This window comes from Echiichthys vipera, assembly GCF_963691815.1.
Source record: "Echiichthys vipera genome assembly, chromosome: 9".
Lineage (NCBI taxonomy): Eukaryota > Metazoa > Chordata > Actinopteri > Perciformes > Trachinidae > Echiichthys > Echiichthys vipera.
Window position 1 is genome coordinate 32,006,151 of NC_139834.1, and position 26,671 is coordinate 32,032,821.

At 40.1% G+C, this 26,671-nt stretch overlaps 1 protein-coding gene across 1 annotated transcript in view; it reads left to right on the forward strand.

Annotated features, from left to right (window-relative positions):
* LOC310951198 (voltage-gated potassium channel subunit beta-2-like) overlaps window positions 1-26,671 on the forward strand; it is a gene marked incomplete at both ends in the record, with an annotated part of 184,813 nt that overhangs the window by 29,949 nt on the left and 128,193 nt on the right. The window contains 3 exons of the mRNA XM_083919321.1: window positions 5,919-6,259; window positions 7,223-7,266; window positions 11,706-11,743. Of these exons, the coding sequence (XP_083775447.1) occupies window positions 5,919-6,259; window positions 7,223-7,266; window positions 11,706-11,743 (423 nt within the window). The remainder of the gene's footprint in view (window positions 1-5,918; window positions 6,260-7,222; window positions 7,267-11,705; window positions 11,744-26,671) is intronic.

The following is a 26,671-nucleotide window of genomic DNA, read 5'->3' on the forward strand; positions in this document are numbered from 1 at the left end:
TTACTTTATTTGTGGGCCTTTCAATAGACCTCTTGAGACACTTTTTCCTGTTTGCTGTGTGTGTGTGTGTGTGTGTTCATATATTTATCCAGCGCTCAAACAGATCCTGCTCAGTTTCTAGTGAATTTCCTTTCACGTATAAATAAATGATTTGGTTGACTCTGTAGTACCACGTCGATCAGCCCATGGCGGTAGCGGGTGCATGTGCGTTTGACCTACATAGACAGACTCTAAAGCGCACGCCCCTCCATATTATATTTCCAAACTCTTTGGAAATATCCTCATAAGCCAATACCAAAAATGCAGGCCGGTTTTTTATTGAAACACTCATCCACTCCCCCTATCAATCACAATCACAATGACCGGTCATCCACACACGCACAACTTCAATCTTTTTCTGGCCAGTATTCTTTTTTCCTTTTTGTATCACAGCTGCTGACACAGTCCAATGTTTCAAATTCTTGTCAAATTATAGCAATGTTTAAAGAATTACAGCAGCTTTCCTGCATGCAGGGACACACAAGATAGCCAGAGGCCTCCCAGCTGACTCAGCCTGTTCAACTTGGAATGGACCTCAAAACCGCTACCCTGAGTTGAGACTGAGCCTCAACAGGCATACAACTGTGCGAGATAGGATAAAATATCCTACCTTTTTGGCGCCTTCTGCACAGCCCCTGCAATGGTGAGCTCAGCCGTCGTCCCAGCGAGCAGGTCCAAACCGATCGAACGTTAGGGGTCACCAATATATTGTAGAACAATGTATTATAAAAATAGAAAGGTCTACAAGAAGGAGTCAGCAGAGAGGTCTCACAGCTCTCAAGGGGAATTTATTGAATCGAGTTTAACATTCATCACAGAGTTTCAAATTCCAAGATTCCAAATCCTACATTCCTACATTCTTAAATTGGGAATGTAGGATAAGAATAGGGTCCAACCCTTATCCAGGAGTACGGTTCTGTCACACCGTGGTGAGGTCTGTCTTCGTTTTGAAGAGTAGCTCTCCTCTCGTTTCAGGTCACTTGCCCTTCCTCTTGTGTCCATTGTTGTGATTGTTTCCACCTGTGTTCCCCTCCCTTCATGTGTATATAGTCAGTGTCTTCCCCCTGTCTCGTTGCCAGAATATTTCGTCTGTTATGCCGAAAAGTTCCAGCCCGTTCCACAGCCTTGTTCTTGTCTTGAGATCTAAGTATTCACGCTCATGTTTTTGTGTTTTCCGTTTTCCTCTTAAGAGTGATTTTGATTTTTTGAATGCCCTTTTTGTCCACCCTGTTTTCCTCCTGATCGGAGCGACTTTGTTTTTGTGTTTTATTAGCTAACTAAGACACCAGCGTTGTAGTCTTATTTATTTATTCTTTTATATATATATATATATATATATATATATATATTTATATATATATATATAAATATATATATATATTTATATATTTATATATATTTATATATATATATTTATATATATTTATATATATATATATATATATATATATAAATATATATATATATATATATAAATATATATATATATATATATATATATATATATTTATATATATATAAATAAAGTCACTTAAATCACCATCTCTTCCCCATTCCAACGAGCAGCTGGACAGGTGTACCTAACAAAGTGGCCGGTGTATATATATATATATATATATATATATATATATATATATATATATATATACAGTATATATACTGTATATAGGGAAGCTCAGCTTCCCCTGAAATGTCACCAAAAAAAAAAAAAAAAAAGTGGTGAAACATGTACTGCTGTGTGTACATTTCATTGACTAAATACGTGCTAGAAAGCCTTCAACTTTTGTTCAGAATCAGCTACTTATCACAGTTAACCGGTTCAACTTCCTGCTCATTCAGCCCCACAGCACCACAGTGCTTTACACAGTCGGATGCTCAGCTGCTACTGACTTCAATGGGGAAGCTTAGAGCGGGTTGTTCCACTGCAGCCAAACTAGACGGTCATTGGATAAATGCTGGGCTTTGTCCCGCCATCGGACACTCAGCATCTCTGGGGGTCTATGGGACAGCAGCAGCTCCAGCTGGGCCAAGGCCGACAGCAGCCTAGCTCTGCTGGCCATTTAGAGGACACTGGTCAAGTCTCTGGAAAAGACGCCTAGTTGGTACGACAAGGTCACAGATCACTTTCTTGAAAGGGAACAAAGGGTGAATTTACATATAAATGAACAAACACATTAATGATGTAGGCCGGGAAAATTAGCTTGCTGATCTGACATCATGATTAGTGCACAGGTGTGCCTTAGACTGTCCACAATAAAAGGCCACCATGAAATGTACATTTTTTTGCTTTATTGGGGGTCTGGGGACTCAGAACCAGTCAGTATCTGGTGTGACCACCATTTGCCTCATGCAGTGCAACACATCTCCTTCGCATAGAGTTTATCAGATTGTCAATTGTGGCCTGTGGAATATTGGTCCACTCCTCTCCAAGGCCTTTGCGAAGTTGCTGGATATTAGTGGGAACTGGTACACACTGTCGTATACGCCGGTCAAGAGCATCCCAAACATGCTCAATGGGTGACATGTCCGGTGAGTATGCTGGCCATGCAAGAATTGGGACAACATGGGGCCGTGCATTATCTTGCTGAAACATGAGGTGATGTTCATGGATGTATGGCACAACAATGGGCCTCAGGATCTCATCACGGTATCTCTGTGCATTCAGAATGCCATCAATAAAATGCACCTGTGTTCTTCGTCAATAACAGATGCCTGCCCATACCATAACCCCACCACCACCATGAGCCACTCGATCCACAACATTGACATCAGCAAAGCGCTCACCCACACGATGCCACACACGCTGTCTGCCATCTGCCCTGAACAATGTAACCGAGATTCATCCGTGAAGAGAACACCTCTCCAACGTGCCAGACGCCATCGAATGTGAGCATTTGCCCACTCAAGTCTGTTACGGCGACGAGCTGGAGTCAGGTCAAGACCCCGATGAGGACGACGAGCATGCAGTTGAGCTGCCCTGAGACGCTTTCTGACAGTTTGTGCAGAAATTGTTTGGTTATGCAAACCAATTGTTTCAGCAGCTTTGGAGACGGTTTATGGTGGAGAAATGAACATTCAATGCACGAGCAACAGATCTGGTTGACATTCCTGCTGTCAGCATGCCAATTGCACGCTCCTTCAATGCTTGTGGCATCTGTGGCATTTTGCTGTGAGACAAAACTGCACATTTCAGGGTGGCCTTTTATTGTGGACAGTCTAAGGCACACCTGTGCACTAATCAGGATGTCAGATCAGCATCTGGATGTGGCACACCTGTGAGGTGGGATGGATTATCTCAGCAAAGCAGAAGTGCTCACTATCACACATTTAGACAGATTTGTGAACAATGTTTGAGAGAAATGGTAATATTGTGTATCTGGAATGAATTTTAGATCTTTAAGTCCATCTCATGAAAAATGGGAGCAAAAAAAAAGTGTTACGTTTATATTTTTGTTGAGTGTATGTAAACAAATGACCCTCCTTGTTAAGCGGTTGAAAGACAAGAATTATACCATTATCAACCCAAGTCTTTAATATCTTGGTTATTCCAAATGCAACATTTGTGAGGGGAAAAGTATGTTTATACATGAGGAACCAGCTTTAAAGTAACTTTATGGGAATCAGAAACTTTTATGGGAAGCTTTCTATCTTAAAGCTGCATCTAAAGCTGCAAATATATATGTTAAAATAAAGTTCCATAATGAGGTTGGATTAGTTAAATATCTTTTTAACCATTCAATTTTGAAAGTGGAATGAAAAGTATGAAAATCTAAAACATTGAATTCACCATTGCTTATCTTGTTAATCATAACATCAACCTACCTGGTGGTGGCTGTAGGCTGTAACATCACTATTTCATTTTAAGAAATGTTGATCTGTCGATTAAATCAACTAATTGTTTGGGCGCCAAATTCTAAGAGTGTATGTCAACACACACATTATTTAATCAGGGACAGTCATAGTTTTGTCTTTAAATATGCTGACATTTGCTGTACCATAAGTCTATAATATTTTTCACAATGACGGGAAGATCTGAGGGCCGGCAGTCAGGTAGTCAGATTATAACACTGGGGATGATCTACTGACACTACGTTATCCAAACCTGTTTGTGATGGTACTGATAACATCATCTTCACTTAAAGTGAACATGTGTGTAAAGAGGTTACATTGAACACATACTACGCTGACTGCTCGCAGAGCAGCTGCTGCAACACCGGCCACCAGGCGGGCCAGCAGTGCCGTAGTGGTGTTAATGCACAATGGAGATCTGCTGAATAAATGTTATTTATGGTCCTGCTCTTTAGGTGCACACACGCATGCCTCCCTTTGTGTGTGGCAAGTTTTTAAAAACAAAGTGTCGATGTCTTTTTTTTGAAAGGCTGGATGTCAACAAATGTGGATTGAATTAGGATATTTGGTGTAAGAAAATGTGTTGTGCATGTTGGAAATGATTACATCTGTCTTTGGTCAAACATTTCTTTTGCGTTGTATGATATGTTTGAATCACACAAGTTAGTTATTTGCGTGTAGCATTTGGCAGCCAGTAAGCAGCCCAGTAGTGTGCGATGTGCAAGTGTACAGCAGCAGAAAAAAATATGATGACGTCACTCATTAATTTATTCAGTTGGCAGCCCCCCTACTTAAAACATCTTCCTGCGTGCCTGAGTATATACGCTGTTGCTCGTTCTAATCAATCGAATTTCTAGCAGATAGCCCTAAAGGCTATGTTCTCCAAACAGCGTGGGCAGTGCAGGATGACTGGATAGGTGGTGTGCAATTTGGATGCTGGCTGTGTCAGTTTTTGAATGAAATGGCTCTCTACATTAAACAGCATTCTGTTAATCTTTTCATCTACACAAACAGTAAATCTTTACATACTTCATGTAATACGTCGAGCCCCGATCCACAGCCTTGTCCCAGCCTTTGAGTCTGAGTATCGCCACGCTCTTGTTTTCTGCTTTTCTGTTTTTCCTCTGATGAAGAGTAATTTTGATTTTGATTGCATTTTTGTCAGCTTTGTTTTTTGGGGAAGCTAATTTTAGTCCCTTTGTTTTCCTCCTGTTCGGAGTGACTTTGTTTCGTAGTTTTACTAGCTCATTGCAGTTTAAGTTTGGTTTTCAGCCTTTTGCGGCCTGAAGTTTAAGAATAAAAGCCAGCATAACCTGTTCACCTTCGCAACTGAGTCCTCATTCCTGCCCAGGCCTGACACTTCACTAACCCATAAATTATTCACCACTTCAATAATAAGACAGAGCCGAGACCATGGAACACAGCTGCAATTATGTTACAAGCTTTTGATGCACATGGCAGGGAAGGAAATAGTGTTACCCCATGTGTCTCAGACGCGTTTTTCACTCACACACAACAGATAAGCTCTTATTTGAATCTATTCAGCCTTCTGCACCAGCTCTGTCAGGCTCGGGTCTCAGCTGTTTCTCATGGCCATAAACACGACCTGAAGCATTATGTTTCAATTTTATTTCTTTTTACAACATGCGTGTAAACATGAGGTTGATGCCCAATGAAAGGGCTGGATATTTATTTATATATTTATTATATATTTAGATTTTGCAATGTGGGCGGAGCAGAGCTTGTTGTGTCTAGAGCCAGAGAGCAACACACTGCTTCAGTTTAATCCCATTGACTCTCTCTTCATTTTGCCCAGCAGCTGGGATATATAGAAACATTAAGGAGTTGCATTGTGTATTCATGGGCAAACTGTAACCTACACTGTACATGTATTGACAATTTCTCTGCCTTTCATTGTCTGCCCTGCTGCTGAACGATTTGAAATTTGTGGACCAGATGACACGCACTTAAGTGTGTATCCAACACTGTGTTATTTTGATACCAGATTTTGTTTTATTATCAACTTCTAGATGCCAAAGCCTAGAGGAAGTGCAGGGGTACCCCCAGGGAGTCGAGACAGCAGTGGCATATGTCGAAGCGGTAGCATCAGCAGTGGAACTGGCGGGTCTGGAGGCAAGACACTGTCCCTGTCATCCATGAGTGAGAGTGTGCACAGTGGCCTGAGCTGTTTCTTATCAGAGCAAGCACTGGAGCAGGAAGAAAAGCATCAGCGCAATAGCCAGTTAGCAGAGTTTCAGCGCCTGAGAGAGGTTCGTGCAGCTGCTCAGCTTAAAAATCTGGAGGATTTTCTTAGGATGAACCATGTTTCACTCAGGGACAGCATGTCTTATTCCACTGGCATGATGTACAGGTAAGCTGAGGCCAAACATGTATACAAACACAGTAAAATCCCTAAGGTATTCCTCCCCCACAACAAGATAAAGCTACATTTCAACTGAAACAGATTTCTTTAAGGTGGTTAAAATACATTTAGAGTTCAATATGCAATGAATATTGATACCTCATACAACCCCACTTCAAGAAAGCCAAACAATCCCTGTAAATGGGAAATTTGGGTGATATAAAATATTATCTGCTTGCAAAAACGGCATCTGACACCTGTTGGTTACTTCCTCCTAAGTGCTGATTATGTGTCTAAAGTCCTCTGACTACTTGCTTGTGCTAATTTGAAGCAAGGCTTTGGATCATTATGTTTAATAATATTAATTTTATTAATATTATTTTATTTGATAACTGCTAATAACCAAACCTGTTCTTACCTGTTTCCAACAATAACTATGACACTCCTCTGTCAGTAATCGTCTTAATTCCAACCCACATGAGATAAACGATTGCGATTGGTTTGTCAGCTTGTAAACTGCTGGAAGTCTGTGTGAGTGGGAGAGGAGCCAGACATACCTTAAAATGAAACATGAGCTCTGCAGATTTGTCTCCAGGCTAGGTTTTAGACTGATGATTGGACCAAACAAGCAACCTAAAGAATTGTGACATGGTTTGGTTTGTCTTTCACTGACCAGATAGTTATTTAAACAATAAAAAATAATTAGTAGATGAAGGAATGAGAAATTAAAACAATAGTGAACTGCAGCCCTGGTAAGATAAGTGTGTGTGTGTGTGTGTGTGTGTGTGTGTGTGTGTGTGTGTGTGTGTGTGTGTGTGTGTGTGTGTGTGTGTGTGCGTGCTATAGGGGCTTAAGTGACACGTACTGGTGAAAAACAACAGAGAGCAGAAAATCAAACATGTTTTCCCTCTTAATGCACTTTAATATTGATAATGTTATGTTCTCAGTGGTCTGTATTTTTTTTGTCAACAGAAATCTTGGCAAATCGGGGCTGAGGGTGTCCTGTCTTGGATTAGGTGAGTGTTGCATATACAGTGCATGCAAACTTATCTACAATGACCATAATACCATGAATGTCTTTGGAAGTATAGAAAGGTAAAATAACTGAATGAGCACCAAACAAATTCAAGTGCAAGTTCAACATTTGTATCATGAATACACTAATTTGTTGTTAAATGTCTATGTCTTTATGCTCTCCAGCTGTATATAATTCAATTCAATTCAATACAATTTAACTTATAAAGACACTTTACATAAAGAGTAGGTTTAGAACACACTCTTATTTACTCTTATTTGATTTACAGAGACCCAACAATTCCTCCATGAGCAGCAGCATGTCGCAATATCTATAATAATAATAATAATAATAATACCCCGCCTCACACCCAGGACCACATAATTAACATTACCTGTAATATCTATAGTAATAATATGAATATGACTAACATGTTATGGCAGCTAATTCACATACAGTATAGTAACTACAATAGTAACAATTATGGAATACTTAACTATATAATAAGAGGTAATAATCAACCCCAGCTTATTTAGAAAGTAAAGGTGATGTTTTTTTACTAAACCAAGCGATATTGCAAATCATCTCAATGATTATTTCATAAATAAAATAGATAAACTTCAAAATACTACACAGCCACAGAATATTACGGAAGCGTATTGCATTCACCATAGTAAAAAAAATTAGACACCTTATCTCATGAAGAAAAGATCTTGTAAATATGAGATAATTCTAACTGGAGAGGCAGCATATCTAGCAGTCAGTAGACCATGGCTTTGCAAAGAGGAATTGCCGACAGAAGAAGTAGATCTGCTCCTGTTCGGAGCAGTTAGCCTTTACCGGGGTCGACTGCAGTTTAAGACGGCAGTTTGTTTTCCAACTTGAGAGAGAGTATTTTAAATATGTAACGTCATTAGAAGTAATCCGTTTCCCAACTCTGCTCCTGCCCATAAAGAACTTTTTCAACTGGTCATCAGCATCGTGAATCTCAAACTATGAAAGACATAATAGATCATGACTGATCTCTGGAGGAGAACTCAGAAACGAGCCCAGCGCTCTTCCCTGGCACATTATGGACTTTTAAAATGTAGATGTGTGTAGACTATGTTTATATGTGTACATGTAAAATCTATAAATTCAATAAAGTTTTCTTAAAAAAAGGAAAAACAAAGTCAAGCCAGGCCAACCCTCGCGTTATTTTGAGTAACGTCTATATACTAAGCATTTCGATAACAACCGTAGGTGTCAGATTTCACAATAATAGAAACTATCCTGAAATAATGGTAATAATTAGTATTGACCATGCAGAAATGAAAACGCACCCACATTTTAGAATTACAATTACGAGATCCTGATCTCATAATTACTAGATCGTACAGTACCAGGGTAGTGAAGTGAGCTGCCGGACATTCCTCTGGTGTTTATAAATAAAGGACAATGAAATTGTAAACTTGAGATTGTTCCTGACTGAATAATAAATAAACACCGTCGTTGTCCACGCGTAGTTGCATATGGAGCTGGGAGCCAGGAGTTGGCTCATTTCCCTACCCACCTTAATTGTGTGTCAAAAACATTAGGGGCGTACAGGTTCATTTCCACTTATAAGCTATAACGTTAGCTGTCACGTTTACTTCACCAGTGTGTCCGTCTGTGTGTTTCTGGGTGTGTGTGTGGGGCACAGACATGCACACTGTATGCTTATTTGTCCATACAATCAGCTCCTGTCATAAATCAAAGACATTCTGATGTCTCTCACCATCAAAAGAGGTGTTGGGTCAAAATGCATTTAATTTGCGACAGACGATGATGTTGACTGTGTGTAAAGTATGCAGTTCACTGATCACATCATGGGCAATGTCTGTGCAACACACACACACACACACACACACACACAAACACACACACAAGCACATCTGAGTTGACTAACGTTACAATAAAGCCTTTAATTGCGATTAATACAATTAACGTGGTAGTGAAGTATGCCCTAACAGCCAGTTCCCAGCTCTGTGCGTAATTTTACACACGAACATACAGTAGGCTTCCAGTCAAAGGTGTATGAGACAAGCATATCCAAACTTTTGACTGGTACTGTAGATCTCATATTTATCTTCTTAAATCACCTGAATATAACAGCAGTCTTCTACAGTTAAAACAAAGAGACCTCCTGTGAAACAGCAATGTCCAGGTGTGTAATGAACTTGCTATTTGTTGTTACGTTTATTTTACATGTTGCATTTCTTGCATCCACATGACAGTATCTCATATGTAGGAGATAAACTGAGGTTTAGGCCAGCAATACCCAGATTTATCTTCACCTTTCCTTTCAGGGCTTCTGTAGAAATTACTTATGAATTATTAATTTTTATTTTTATTAATACTATGAATTGTAAAGATAAACTACCAGGGGTTGACAGTTCTGATGGCAAGTTGGTAAAGCCACTAGCCTCAAACATTGCTCCTATGGTTGCACATATGATTAATCTGTGTTTTGATGAAAATATATGTTTGCAAGCATGGAATATATCTAAAGTTGTGCCAATACCTAAAAATAAGAAAATTACTTTCTCTGCATCAAATAGTAGACGAATAAGTTTGTTACCAATATAATGGAAATAATTGTCAATGAACAGATTCACTGTTATTTTTTGACAATGATTTATTTTTAGTTCATTTTCAAAATGCATATAGAGAAAATACTCTACATCTACTGCCCTGACTCAAATGGTTGATGACTGGTTCAGGAATATGGAGAGGAAAACAATAAGTGTCGTAATGCATAAATTCTTTATGTTTTGAGTTTATGTTAAAAAAATGTTTTTTTTCGTTTTTTCTCAAACAGCGTTATTATGGATAAACAGTTATTTGACTGACAATTAGTTTGCTTTAATGGAAGCTTTTTCACAGGTAAGGCTTGTGGAACATGGAGTGTCTCAAGGTATTTGTTATTGTTGTGGACCGGTCCTTGACACAATCTTTACTAACGACTTTCCCTCTGTACTAGACAAAGCAAGGCACTTCAACAAAAACCTTTATTTTGTGAAAAAAAAAACAGTGAGCAAAAAGCGATATTGACAAAATTCCATTTCAGACATTCATTTTCCATGTATCTACTATTTTATTCGTATATTACACTACTTTTGCGAACCTAAGGCTTTGGTAAACTCATTTCAAGCACCAAAACAGTTCGTTCACATGAGCAAAGGTATGTTTTCATAACAGATATGAAGAATTTGAAAAAGCTGAATTTAGTTTTCAGCATTTTAGCCAAATAATCTCTTTACACATTGCTCTAGGACAAATTTGGGCCTCACTATACACAAAGCTGAGTTTGACTTTGTTCTGAACATTTCCATATAAAACACTGGGGTATTATGTTTAATGCAAGTACCCTTAAAAGGGGAATTTACAAAAGTGCAAAATCGAGAAAATAGCCTTAGACCTCAGAGGGGTTAAACAGTGAGACACTGTGAGTAGAGAAAGATCCTTCAGATTCCCCCTTGAGAGTCTTCTCATATTCCTATAGTCTCGTGCCCTTGTTTTACGTGGGCGACCGGCCTTTTTGAGGGACTTAAATTAATCTGTGCCCTTGTAAAGTTTCAATATTCTTGAAATCATAGACTTTGAACGCCCAACCTTTCTCTGATGGCTGAGAGGGTCATCCCTTTGGCCTCCATCTGGACAACCTGCTGTCTCACGGTTTCAGTCACCTTAGAGCAGCTTGCCACCTTGCCAAGTAACCACGAGAGCTGCAGATATATAGTGTGTCCAACAATTAAGTCAACTGTCACCAGGCGCCAGATTAACACCAATAACTGCAAGGTATCTTAAAGTGTTCTCTAATTTTGCTCACTGTTTTTTCTCAAAAAATAAAGGTTTTTGTTGAAGTGCCTTGTTTGTTTAAAAAAACATGCTGGTACAGCAGTAGTATGGCCACAGTGGATATTTTATCAAATTATGAACAGTAAAAAACAACAGTGTTTCACAACAAATCAAGTGTTTATAATTTGTTTTTTGAATTTTGATCTTCACTGTATAAAGCAGAAACAAATGTTGGTGATTTAAACACCAAACTACAGAGATAGTTATTATCAGTTGTAGACTGGATCAGAAATAACAAACTTATTTTAAATGTATCTAATGCAACTAGTTTCTTGGCTGGAACTAATTATTCTTACTCCCAAATAATATTACACAACAAAATGTGATGTAATTTTTAATGTTTAAGTATTGTATTTATTGTGATTGTGTAAATTGTATTGTCACAACATAAACTGCAGGACCCTAGGAAGACTAGCTTCTAGCTTATGCTGACGCTAATGGGGAAACAAACAAACAACAATACTCAAATTTGTTGCAATTAAATTCAATTGACATTTGACAAACACACACACACACACACACACACACACAGTGGAGCCTAATCATTTTATTTGTGTGCAGGCACGTGGGTTACCTTTGGAGGCCAGATAACGGATGAGGTAGGAAAATAACTGAACAAATACATAATCATGTAATCCAGGTTTAACAGATACAAAACAAAACTTCACTAATGGGCAACTGGTTAGACTAGATTAGCTGAATTCAGGGTGCTACGAAATTCAAGAATGCATCAAGAACAGTATATAATTGACTCCATTGTTAAGTAGACTAATGGTAAAGGAGCTGTACTCATCATTCAGAACATTAATATAGCAGCAAACAAATATCGTCTATGGAAGGTAGTTAGGTAATGAGTGGTCTAATGGCATCCTGAGCAGAAAATTAAGTCACTTTCTCTGTGTGTGTTTAAATCAAAGTTTCTCTGTTACTTCCTCTAGTCTTTGTCATTCACATACACATTCCTACAATAATGCCATCTAAACTTACCATTCATACTCTGATGGCAAAGCCTTTGTGATGCAATTTGGGGTTAAAGCCACTGGAAACCCAGCTATAAAAAGTAAAAATGTATATATGATATCAAGTTGGGTGTCTCATCAAGCATCTACAAAACTGAGTGAAAATAAATGTTCATAACTATTAGAAGACATGTTTCAAAAAACAGCAAATTTTTCTGTTAAGACCAGTCTCAGGGCTGTGTGGGCGTGGCCTATCGAATTTGACAGCTCTTCTATCGTTTTGATTGACATCTCCCATGACAACCAGCTCACAGCATGGTGGAACCTCAGAACTAACATTTGTACACAGCAGCGTGTTCAGCCGATTCCAGCCCTGACTTCCATGTTTGAGCCTCTTATTCAGAATCAGAGGATGAAGCAGAAGTCCTACTGAATCAAAATCATTCATATCAGCTGCTTACTGAACGGTGAGATACTAAATGTTTTGCTTTCATATTTTTCCTGAGTAATGTTACAATAGTTAGCATATGCAACGTTAGCTTCACATCAGATGTACCCATTTGTTCTCAGAGCTATGAATGCAATGTCAAATGAATGGCTGTAAAGCAATAGTATCATTAATATTTTATCATTACTTTAATCATGTTTTAGTTTCCTGTGTGCCCTGTTGAAATAACGTTGTCATAGTGACGGAGCAGAGGGTCGGGGGCTAGCTTGCTTGGGAAAAAATGTATGAAATGCGATGCTGGGTGACATATCAGTGTTAACATACAACTGTGAAACGGTCATGAACAGGTGCATATAGTGAAGTCAGTAATCACTGACATGTTTAACCGTATAATGAACTTGCAGGTGTTCCTGTGGAGAGAGCCAGATGAAGCTGACAGAGGCCGGAAACTTGTGCTGTTAGGTGGACACACCAGTGTGACTTTCATCTCTCCCCCTCTGTGACTTTCTGCAGGACTGATTCATTTATACACTTTACATCATATATTTGATATTATTCATAAATTATACTTTATTTACTATTTGTTTCATACCATATTATACTATACCATATCATATTGTCTAAATTATAGACCTATTGTATTATATCAAATTATACTATATTATATACATACTGTACCATATAATATTTAATATTCTGTGCTGCTGCTGTGCTATATTGTTACACTTATAGTATTACAATACAGTATTACTATTACAATTAGAGATGAGTCGGATACTGGGCTGTGGAGATTTGTTTCGTTTTTCTTTTTTTAACTGAGTGCCCGACACATAAAAATAAAGATAGAAGTGGTATAAACACATATATCACAAATATGTGATTTTTCTTTTTTTTTTTTAAAGACGTCAGCTGTCAACACACACACACACACACACACACACACACACACACACACACACACACACACACACACACACACGCGCACACACAAGCACACGCACACACTTAGTGTGGAAATAAAAAAGGAACCAAACATTTTTTAAATCACACTTAACATGAAAAAAATATGATTAAAAGTTAAACAAAGAAAGTTGAGTATGTTAACTCTTGTTCATTACATTTGTGTGTTGTATTCATTGTTGTAAACTTGTTATGTAAGTAGTTTGTTTGCTGTCGTGATCAAAACCATTGATCTGAAGCTCAATGCTGATGCTGTCCTGGAAATAGTTTTCTTATCAGCAGTAAATAAAACTATTTCTGATCAAGCCATATTAATTGCATGCTTAAAATAACATACTGTTTAAAGCCCTGGCCATTTCAAGACTCGACCCACTTCCTGGTTAAATAAGGCCCACTTCCGGGTTAGGCCAGATGATTCATATGGTAAACAGATACGATTACAGATACAGATAATGCTGTACTCGCTCATCCCTAGTTAACCTCATACTATACTACATAGAATTGTTATACTGTCTTACCATATCATTCACAGTCATTTATTTCCATGTTGCTATATTAATATTGACAACAGTAAGTATCATTACTCAATCACAGTATAGTCTAAATAATGCTGGTGTACACCGTTAACATACATTATTTACTAGACTTGCTGCTGTTAATCATACTGTGTCAGTTTATCTACTGTAGTAACCATGTCTTGAATTGCTTACACACCTCTTCATCTGGACCTATTTGTGTCTTTGTGCTGCTGCAACACTTGAATTTCCATTCTGAGGATCAATATAGGCTTATCTTAAAACAAATGCTCATATTTCACTAAAATCTTATATACAGTCAATTTCCTCTGATGCTAACTATTACTCAGTTAGTTGGGCAGAGGCACAGAATACATTTCTTGAACTGAAATGTTTCCTGTACAGTTTTGACATTTTATCATATTAAATATGTGTTTATATAAAAACAGCACCCCTTTCAATCAGTCTAACACCTTTTTGGGGAAAGTACTTCAGATTAAGCAGTGTGCAGATTCTGACTGTACTGTGTTTCTCTCAACGTGTGCCGTTGCATGCCCCTGTACAATAATAACATGTTCCCAAGGCCATGGACACGTGTGAGGAGAGCAGCGTAAGTATTAGATAATTCAATGTATGACATTGTACTTGAATTGATACTGCATTCAAATGGCTAAAACTAATAATAATACATTTTATTAGTAAAGTAATTTTATTTGAGAAAGCAACCCCAAAGTGCTACAGAGAAAATAAAAATAAAAACAGGTTTAAAAACAAGAGCATACAGACACAACATTTAAGAGAAGTGTCGTGGACATTTTTCTGCTTTTGGTCAAGAATGAAAACAGACTTCATGCTGGCTGACAAACTTTTATTTTCTTTGCAAAGAATAGGTCAACACGCGAGTTCAAAATAAAGAAAGACCCTGAACATCAGGAAACTTGAACATTTATACCCGAGGAAAAGTCCAACCCCTGGGTGTGTTTTACATCCTTTGGTCGCTGTGGGGTTGGCCCCCTACTCAGGGTGTCTTTTCACACTCTTGTCTTTCAGGTATCGGCACCGACATCCTGGAGTGTGAATTAAGAGATCTAATCAACACAATTTAAAATACAAAAGGGTTTGAGTATATCATGAGAAAGTTAGAGGTTGGGTGTCTCCGAAACTTGAAATGTATCCATGTTGTTTTTTCAACAATCTTCAATGCGGTATGTGTTCTAAGGAGTACTTGGAATGGACCTCTCCAGCGTTTGGAATGCCAATGTTTCCTTCTCAGGTCCTTTATCGCCACCTAACCACCAGGCTAGAAGTCATGGAGCAATGTGGAAGCTGGCGGTGGAAGGGCTGACTTCACCTGTTAAGAGATTTGGGAAGATAAGTTTTTGCAATATTGCAACATGTCATCTTCACATAGGTCAGTTGAGGGGAGTGGCCTGGATACAGGCTCAACTCCTAGGGATGGAGGTCTGCCAAAATAGATTTCAAAAGGACTCATGTTTGCTCTGGATCTTTTCCTGATTCTTATGTGCGTTAGGACAATAGGCAGAGCTTTTGTCCAAGGCAGTCCTGTTTCCTCAAAACATTTTGCTAATTTGGATTTATTAATATTAATTTGGACTATAAATAAAATTGAATAGAATTGAATTGAATTGCAATCACCCAAATCAGTGAATTTCTTGCCATTTTCTCATTCAAAAGCACGTCCACTGGCAGGATGGTATGCACAATGTTGTCTAAGGTCAATGGCAAGAAATTCACTGATTTGGGTGATTGCAATTCAATTCAATTCTATTCAATTTTATTTATAGTACCAAATCATAACAAAAGTTATCTCAGGACACTTTACAGAGTAGGTAAAGACCACACTCTTTGACTTATTTATGATTTACATAGACCCAACAATTCCCCTGTAGAGTACGATGGCAACAAAATGGAAATACTTCAACCCATTTAGACCAGATGTCAACCATCACTAAGCAGTATTTCTTCCCCTCTGCTGGTGACAGTTCTATGAAATCCATAATCAAATGTTCAAACGCGCTGTTTGGTGGTGGGTGAGCGGCGTGTGTGATTGTTTTGGTTTTACCTGTATTATGTGTTGCACAAACCATACATGATTGACAAAACTTCTGCGCATAAGCTGAAAAACTATGATAAACACGTGTTGGGTTATGGTATCCAATATCCCCCCTTTTGATCAACTTTGCAAAGTGAGGAAAGAAATGTTTAGGTAGACATGGTTTGTTATCAGGTCCTTGCCACACTGCTTCCCTGTGTACGCACCGCAGTTTTTCCACAAAGTATTTTATTGTGGGGGGGGGTTGTATTGCTTCAATTGAGCTGGGTATGGAGGCTGGGGTTGAAACAAACAAGGGATTAGGGTAATAGGTTGGAGTGCTGCTCTTTTTGCAGCAGCAGCATCGGCTCTTGCATTCCCTAAGGAGAGGAGATGAGCAAGACATTTACAAACAGCAATTGAGGTAGGTAGCAAAATGGCAACTAGAAGAGCTGCAACCCTGTTATGATGGAAAATGGGCTTTTCGTCAGATTTTAAGAATTGTCAGTTTCCACATAGTACCAGAACTGTGTACAACATCAAATGCATATCAGGAATCAGTGTAAATAGTTACAGTTTTGTTGTTTGCCAGTTTGCATGCCTCTGTCAATGCTATCATCTGCCGCTTGTGCAGAGTAGTGGGAAGGGATTGAATCTGAGACAAGAGTTTCATGGTTAGTGACAGCAGAAAATCCTACTCTGTTGCTACCAGTTTGTGGGTCACATGAAGCAGAACCATCTACAAAAACAACTAAATCAGGGTTAATTAATGGTTTAATTTACATTACATTTCACATTTCACATTTTTTATTGTGAAGAAAACAACAAATAGGACAAAATAACAGGAAAAAATCTATGTGCATAACTTTTAACCCCCTTAAAGTCAATACTTTGTAGAGCCTGCTTTTGCGGCAATCACAGCTTCAAGTCGCTTTGGATAAGTCTCTATGAGCTTTCCTCATCTTACCACTGGGATATTTGCCCATTCTTCCTTGCAAAACCCTTCTTTAGGTAATGTGATGTGTTTGGTTTGGTCAGACATAGCATTTTCTTTGATTGCCAAAAAGTTCAATTTTAGTCTCATCAGACCAGAGCTATACATTTTGGACTCTCCCACATGCCTTTTCATTCACTCAAAACATGCCATTTTGATTTTTGCTGAAAGTAATGGCTTTCTTCTTGCCACTCTGCCATAAAGCCGAACTCTATGGAGTGTACGCCTTATTGTCATCCTATGTACAGATACTCCAGTCTCTGCTGTGGAACTATGTAGCTCCTCCAGGGTTACCTTAGGTCTCTGTGCTGCCTCTCTGATTAATGCCCTCCTTGCCCAGTCCGTGAGTTTTGCTGGGCGGCCATCTCTTTGCAAGTTTGCTGTTATGCCATGTTCTTTCCATTTGGTTATGATAGATTTGATGGTGCTCCTGTGGATCATCAAAGATTTGGATATTTTCTTATAACCTAACCCTGACTTGTACTTCTCAACAACATTATCCCTTACTTGTTTGGAGAGTTCCTCGGTCTTCATGGCAGTGTTTGGTTAGTGGTGCCTCTTACTTAGGTGTTACAGCCTCTGGGGCCTTTCAAAAAAGGTGTGTATATGCACTGACAGATCATGTGACACTTAGATTGCACACATTATTTCACTAATTGTGTGACTTCTGAAGGTAATTGGTTGCACCAGAGCTTTTTATGGGCTTCATAACAAAGGGGGTGAATAAATATGCACATGCCAATTTTCAGCTCTTTATTTGTAAGAAATAGTTTTATCTATTTTTTTCTCATTTCACTTCACCAACTTAGACTATTGTGTTCTGATCCATCACATAGGATTTAAAAAACATTAAACTAAAGACTGTAATGTAACAAAATAGGTAAAAAGCCAAGGGGGGTGAATACTTTTGCAAGGCACTGTCCATCGTCAGGCGTAGGGAAGAGAGTGGCAGGGTTTAAAACATTGCATTTTTTAACAGTGATATTAGACATTTCTAAAAGCACAGTGTTATATCTTAGCCATCGTGCTGTGGAGAGATGAAAAGTTTTTTGTTCAAGTAATTTTTCTCATCACTGTTGAGTGAATGGCCTGATGGGGTCAGGTGGTCCCAAAGTTGTAGTGGTCTGTAAGGCAAGCTTTAGTTCAGTGGAAGATTGTTCTGCTTCAGGGGTCCATGTGATATTATTTTGCGATTGTAGATCATTACCATGAATGAGGGAGGCGAGTGGAGCCTCAAGAATGGTAAAGTTTAAAATGAATAAAAAAATGCAATAAGAGCACATGCAAAAAACACAAACAATTACATCATTTGTTTTTTGTGATGGGCTTTGGAAAATTCTACTCTTTTTTGGTTAAAGACTTTTTCCTTCAGAAGTGATGACATGACCTAAGAAAATCCCTTTTTCCTGGACAAGTTGAAGTTTGGATAAGCTGGCTTTGTGAACAACTTCTCGTCGGTTGGCTCCCGTCCTTTGTATGCTTGTATTTTCGCTTATTGTTTCTTTGTTCCCTTTCGTCATAGTTTCCCCGAGGTCTCGTTCCTGTCTACCCTTGACCGTTTCGTCACATTTTGCTTTGTCCCTTTTCCCCTGTTTTTAGATTCCCTTGTTTTCTTTGTTTATTAAATATTTGTTTAAACCATTCTCTGTTTCCTTGTCTGCATTTGGTTCCGGTTCACTGTGTTATTCCCTGAACCGTTCATGACAAGCAAACCAGAATTGACTTTCTAGATGGACTGGAACACTGAAGAAGGTATTAGAAAGATCCACTACTGAAAATAATTTGTCATTAGGTGGGACTTGAGACAAGATTGTGTAAGGGTTTGGAACATTTGGAGCTCTGGATTAGACTGTTGCATTAACTGCTTGCAGATCTTCAATGAAACGCCAGTCTGTTGGTTGATTCTTATCTTTGATTTTCTTGACAGGGAACAAAGGTGTGCACACTGGAGAGTCAGACAGGGAATAATTACTCCTGCTACTTTAAGAGACTCAAAGACTAGTATTATGCCACCGATCGCTTCTTGTTTTAGTGGATATTGAGCAAGTTCTGACAACAGGCTTATTAATATATTTATTAAATGGTAAATGGACTTGTACTTATATAGCGCCTTTCTAGTCATCTGACTACTCCAGGCGCTTAACAGTGTCTGTCACATTCACCCATTCACACTGACATTCACACTGATGGCAGTGGACATCTACATGTCTGATCTAACCATTCACAACACATTCACACACCCATGCGCAGCACGGGGAGCAATTCGGGGTTCAGTGTCTTGCCCAAGGACACTTCGACATGTGGACCGGGGGGGAGATGGGGATCGAACCACCAATCTCTCGAACAGAGGACGACCAACTCTGCCACCAATCCACAGCCCACAGTGTCTTAGGGACTTCCTATAGCTGCAGCTTGTTCTTCAGACAAAAAAGAAAAAGATTTAGAAGTGCTTTCAGGTACCAGCTGGATTGTTTTTGTAGTGTGCCCAACAGATGGTAAACCTTTACAATAACACTGCAGTGTCGATCACATGTCTTTTGCCAATTGGCTGCGTGCTGACATGATTTTATGAATGGGCCCAAATCTTCCCGGTTATCTGATAGTTGTTTTGTGTTATGTGTGGGACTGAATAAGTTATGGTATACATGTTTGAGTGAGCTGATGTGAGAGAGATTGATATAGCACATCTGTGTTGTGTCCAATATATGTGTGATAGTTGAAATCAAATCTCTCTATTCCAGCTTTCCTCAAATGGCTCATCAGGTTCTGGTGACAAGTGAGAGGTAGAATGCAGATCCAGTTGCTGTCTTTTTAGTTCCTGCAATTGCCATTGATATGCATAGAGAAAATCTGAATCTGAACAAAGTAATGTGAACGACTTGGTTCCAAATTCAATTCAATTCAATTTTATTTATAGTGCCAAATCATAACAAAAGTTATCTCAGGACACTTTACAAACTAGGTAAAGACCACACTCTATGACTTATTTATGATAAACATAGACCCAACAATTCCCCCGTAGAGTACGGTGGCAACGAAAACCTTCCCTATTACAGGCAGGAACGTCAGACAGACCCAGCTCTGTGGAGGACGGCCATCTGTCAGATAGTCTTTGAACTTTCACACCTTGTGGGGTTGAGATTAGGCAATGGCCTAATTTGCACATTAAATCTCTGCCCAGGAGATTAATTGGACAGACTTCACAGAGTAAAAATGGTTGTTTGAAATTTGCATGTGGTCCATCCTCCTATTTAAGTGAGACAGTAATGTTCTCTTTGATGGTTTGACCTGATGACCCTACAGAATACACATGATTTCCACTTAGTCTTGGTTTTGTAGTGAGTTCTAGAGCTTTTATTACAGAATGTGTAGCTCCTGAATCAACAAAGAATACAACATTTTGTTCAGCAATGGTCAATTTATGTTTGGGAAACCTTTTGAAGTGATCAGATGTGTATTGAACATATGTTAAAGCAATTTTGTCTGAGCTCTCAATAGATTGTATGTTAATCTGTTCCGTATGTATGTGGGAGTGTGGTGCATTACCTCCTTCTGGATTCACAGGTTGGTTGAGCTTGTCAGCAGTAATCCATCTCTCACCGCCAACCACGGGCCACCGTCAGTCTGATGTGTTCTCTGGAATTTGATTTTGATGTGGGACAGTCACGTTTCCAGATTGGCCACAGCAGTAACATACATCATTGGGAACTCTTTTTGGAAATCTGTTAGCACTGTTTTCCCACTTCTTGTCTCGGCTATGTTTTTTTTTTTTTTGTATCTATAGTGTGGTGGTCTGTAGTCTCGGACTGTGTTAAACATGGTCATTGCTGCCATGCGAAGTTCCTTTTGTGTTGTCTCCTCTTTTTTCTTTGTCTTATCGAGCAATTGATCACAGGCATGTATGGCGTGTCTGCGAAGTTCTGATAGGCGTGCATTACTTCAACAAATGCAGTTTTTTAACAGCTAAGGCAATGTCTGGTTTTAGTCCATTTAAGAAACTATTGCAGAGAGGAATTTCCCACACATCTGGAGTATTGCTTGATTCGTCACATGTAAGGCCACTGTATGTGTTGAATACTTTTGTCAGGCAAGTGAGGTATTCGTCAGATTTACTTTTTTTTTTAAAGATACATTTATGTTTCCCTCTCCTATCTAGTTCTTTTTTATTATGTTTTTCCTCTAATAGTGATACAGTTTTCAAACTGAGAGATCTGGGGCCTGGCCTGAAATGGGCCTGGCCCGCGAAGGGGAAGAGGAAGGGGGGGGCAAGTACCCTAAAGCAAGGGGCACGGTACGGACGGACAGTGTGAGTGCGCCCTAAGAGGTCCAATCAACACAATTTAAAATACAAAAGGGTGGGAGTATATCATGAGAAAGTGAGAGGTTGGGTAGCATGCAAATGGGTAGCAAACAAAAGAAGATCTAAGAGGCATCTCAAGTGACAAATCTCCAGACTAAGCAATATTCAAATTTAACACTACAGAAGGATTTTGCAAAATTCATTTAAATATGAAATTGAGTATTTATTTATATAAAAAAAACATACTACTTTTATCATGCCTGCATAAACACACAGCATTAAATTAAAAAAAGTGAGGCTTTAATCAATTCAGTTAAATTTTATTCATAGTGCCAAATCCTAACAGAAGTTATCTCAAGACACTTATATAGTAAAAGTCTAGACGACCTATTTATGATTTACAGAAACCCAACAATTCCTCCGTGAGCAGTAACATGTTGCAATATTTATAATAATATTAATAATAATAATATTTATAAACATTGTTTACATTTTATATGCTAAAAATACAAACTATAATAGTTTATTATATTACAACTATTACAACAATGAAAGACTATGACTTCTATTCACAATGATGGCCATGGAGGTTTGGATAAGAAGAAATACACCTGGTGATACACACAAATGTTCTATGACACAGACAGAGCTAACGAGCAGGTAAATAGACAACAACTCATAATAGACAGAACATTAGACACCGTGGCTATTGTATTTAACAATGTTAGCAATCACATAGTTTTCACTGAAGCATTATTAGCTTTATACCTTGGTTTCTTTTCTTCTCCAAAGTTTCTCCAGATAGTGCATAGTTTTCACTGAAGCATTATTAGCTTTATACCTTGGTTTCTTTTCTTCTCCAAAGTTTCTCCAGATAGTGCTCACAGACTTGCTTCGCATGGCTGCATCAGTCTGGCACAGGGGCGGAGAGGGACACGAAAATCCACCAGGACAATTCCGACTGCACCGACCCACCACCAGCCCACAACTGGCCTAACCCATCCCCTCCACCAGGACTTAACAGAAATATGACCAATAGATGGCAGAAGGCAAAATTCACACAATTGACGATACAGTACAGGTTTATAGCTTTTATGTGTTTGCTACAAATAAACAGATGCTGAAATATGAATCTGCCACGAGTTAAATGAAAGCTCTGTGTGCGTGTGTGTGTGTGTGTGGGGGGGGGGGGGGGGGGGGGGGGGGCTGTGTGTGTGTGTGTGTGTGTGTGTGTGTGTGTGTGTGTAAAACTCGCGGTGCAGACCGTGGTATGTCGCCCCCAATGAGGAGCAACTATGACGGTTCAGGCATACTGATAATCTGTGCGGGTGAAATCAATCTCACTTTGTCGGCCAAATTTAGTTTTGAGAATGTCATCTACACAGCCTGCTAACGTAAATAAACAACATTAGAGCTAACACGGACTAAACGAACTACAGTTACCCACTAAACTAATATCATCTGATATGTTATCTTACAGACTTTACAGTAGGTAACGTTAACAGTGATTACCTGGCCAAATGAATTAACGTTTGCTCAAGACACATGCAACCACAGCGTACATTATATTCCTGTTAGCTTAGCTACGAATCACCAAAGCCAACTATTAGCACATCCAGGTTAGATGGCGTTATACTGTATTGTCTAATAATACACTAATGAGTCAGTAACGTATATATTAACTTTATCTATGGTTCGATACTCACATGATTGACCTCTATGTTCGGGACAGTGTGGAGAGGGAGCGAGGGTACAGTCCAGGTAATAGATGGCGCAGATCCAGATGATAGAAGGATCCTTTAAGCTGAAACTGTTGAACCGATCTTCGGGTAAATGAGTTCTGCATTTACGGGAGTTTCTGTGGTCGAGTCCACCGCAGCTCATGAAAAACATGGTCCACTGGTTTCTTTACCAGTGTTTATGCACCCAGCGACAGCACACAAACACACACACACACTCACACTCACACACACACACACAACACACACACACACACACACACACACACACACACACACACACACACACACACACACACACACACACACACACACACACACACAGGCATGGTGCTGCAGAGCGGAGCTAGATAGCCGGATCGCTAACGATAGCTAGGTAGATAGCTTGACAACGGACAATTAAAAAAAAAAACTATAGATAGGTAGTCAGCTAGACAACTACATACAGATGAATAGAAAGCTATTGTTAGCAAGACAGACGGATCAAAAATGCTATATACTGTAGCTAGCTATATTTCAAAAGTTGCGCAGTGTTAGAGTGAACGTTGAGTTGACAGAGGTGGGGCACAGAGCTTTTATATGAAAAATGACGTGACGTCAGTACTTCTTGAAGGTGTAGTGACGTGTAATATTTCTAAATATGACAACACCCACTTCATATCCAAAACAGGACAGTTAAAAAAACTGAAATTATATTATTTCGAATTTGAATTTAAACTAATTGTTAATTATTTTTACATGCTTAATCTATGTACACAAACCCCTAATTTACATATTTAGATTGTGGATTTGGGTTTCCTGGCTACACGGTGGTGTAGTGGTTAGCATCCCGGCCTGGGCCTTTCTGTGTGGAGTTTGCATGTTCTCCCCGTGTCTGCGTGGGTTTTCTCTGGGTTCTCCGGTTTCCTCCCACAATCTAAAGACATGCATGTGTTAGGTTAATTGATGACTCTAAAATTGCCTGTAGGTGTAAATGGTTGTCTTTCTATGTGCCCTGCGATAGACTGGCATCCTGTCCAGGGTGTACCCCGCCTCACGCCCGATGTCAGCTGGGATCGGCTCCAGCTTCCCCCGCGAGCGGTTGAAGATGAATGATTTGGGTTTCCAGGAGCTTTAAGTATCTTACCGAAGGACACTTCAACATGCGGACAGAAGGAGCCAGGGATTGAACAGCTGATCTTCTGCACTACCTCCTTAGCCACATTTTGAGTGCCATGTGCATTGGTATCAGATGCTGTGGAACAGTCCGTGAGAGCTGTCTGGAGTAGGACTGTATATTTTTAGGAGTTAGAGATTAGAGTTCTTCTTCTTTCGATTCATTACTTTATTTGTCTTGTGGGTTGTTTTCATGTTGAGAGATGGTTGTGGGTGTGGTTATGCTGAGTGTAATATAAGATATAAATGCCAGAGCATTTCCGGTTCTTAGTGTCTTAGTGAAGACAAGACTAGGATGCAGTGAATGCTGCTCAGAGGCAGGAGCTCAGACCACCACAGTGTCACACTGTTCCAGCCAATGGACACCTATACTATTGTTTTTAATGATCCACCCTACAACAATCTAAACTGAACTGAAGTGACATGATGTGGCTCGCCATTCACAAGAGCCCAGGACAGTGCCAACGGGGCCTTGTCAGCGGAACAAGTTATGCTATGTTATCAATGGCCTGCTATATAATAAAGAGAGATGGTGCCGTGCTAGTGGCAGCCTATTGTAGCAGCTCCTGGTACTTTGTAGTTTTTATTGCGTTTTCAGCGTTTTTCTTTATTTATTATATGTACCCTGCCCGTGGATACACACTGTCCACGGTTTGGATATCTCGTAGTTAGTTTTTTCGTGCTTTGGTCTCTCCTTGTGCCTGCTCTACAGCTGGCATTGTTTACAGTTGCGACCAGCTGACTGGCCTGGGGCCCCAAACCTTCTTCGTCGGGGAGAGACCTACAGTACCGAAGGAGCTAAGGAGCAGACGGCAAGGCTGCAGAGCAGGAGTTAAACAGTGGAGGAAGTTTAAACCCTGCATCTCAGGCAGTTATTACTGGAAACGTAAGGTCCCTGGGAAATAAGATGGACGAACTGTAAGCGCTCGCCAGGACGCAGCGGGAATACAGAGAGTCCAGTATCATGTGTTTCACGTAAACGTGGCTACACGACCAGATACCGGACTCAAACGTCACCATCCCTAGCTTCCTCACGGTCCGAGCCGGCAGAGACACCGCCGCGAGCGACAAGAAGAAAGGAGGAGGGCTCGCCGTGCTTGTCAACAACAGGTGGTGTCACGCCGGGCACATCTCCATGAAAGACCGGTTCTGCAGCCCGGACATCGAGCTCATCACCATCGGACTGCGTCCATATTATCTGCTACGGGTTGACCAGCGCCATCGCCTTAACTGTCTACATTCCTCCATCAGGAAATGCCGACACAGCGTGTGACATCATCGGCGCTGCAACCGCAGTACTACAGACGAAACACCTCGGAGCATTTGTCATCATCACAGGTGACTTTAACCACGTCTCTCTCTCATCCACTCTCCCAACGTTTCACCAGTTTGTCAAATGCACAACAAGGGACAATAGAACCATAGATCTGCTGTATGCAAATGTCAAAGAGGCAGCTCCACTGCCCTCCCTCCCCTGGGAAGGTCAGACCATAACCTCGTCCTGCTCTCCCCATCATACAAGCCTGTGGTTCAGCAGCAACCAGTGACAGTAAGAACTGTGAGGAAATGGTTTCCTGAGGCCATGGAGTCACTGCAGGGTGCCCTAGAAGCCACTGACTGGGATGCACTTTATGTAGGTCATGGAGAGGCTGGTTCTTGCACACCTCAGACCCCTAGTGTGGCAATCACAGGACCCCCTACAATTTGCATTTCAGCCCCATGTTGGGGTTGATGATGCACTCATTTACCTGCTACAGGAAGCCTACTCCTCCCTGGATAGACCAAACACTGCTGTCCGCGTCATGTTCTTTGACTTCTCCAGTGCCTTTAACACCATCCAGCCCAAGCTGCTGAAGGCCAAACTGGAGAACATGCATGTGGATTCTCCTCTCATCACATGGGTTAATAACTATTTGATGGGCAGGCCGCAGTATGTGAGATTACAAAACTGTGTGTCTGACCGTCTGATCAGCAACATCGGCGCCCCCCAGGGAACTGTGCTGTCGCCCTTCCTCTTTACCACCTGCACTGCAGATTTTAAGTACTGCACTGAGTCGTGTCATCTGCAAAAATTCTCTGATGACACGGCCATTGTGGGACGTGTAGAGGGTTGGAGGGGGATTGAGTACATGGACCTGGTCGGCAATTTTGTCAAATGGTGTGAGGAGAATCACCTGCAGCTGAACGTGGCGAAGACAAAAGAGATTGTGGTGGACTTTAGGAGGAACAAGCCCCCGCCCTCTCCAGTCTGCATTGGTGGGACGGACATCAACAGTGTGGACTCCTACCAGTACCTGGGTGTGGTGCTGGACAATAAACTGGAGTGGACCGCAAACACGCAGGTAGTCTACAAGAAGGGCCTGAGCCGGCTTCACTTCCTGAGGAGGCTCAGGTCCTTTAATGT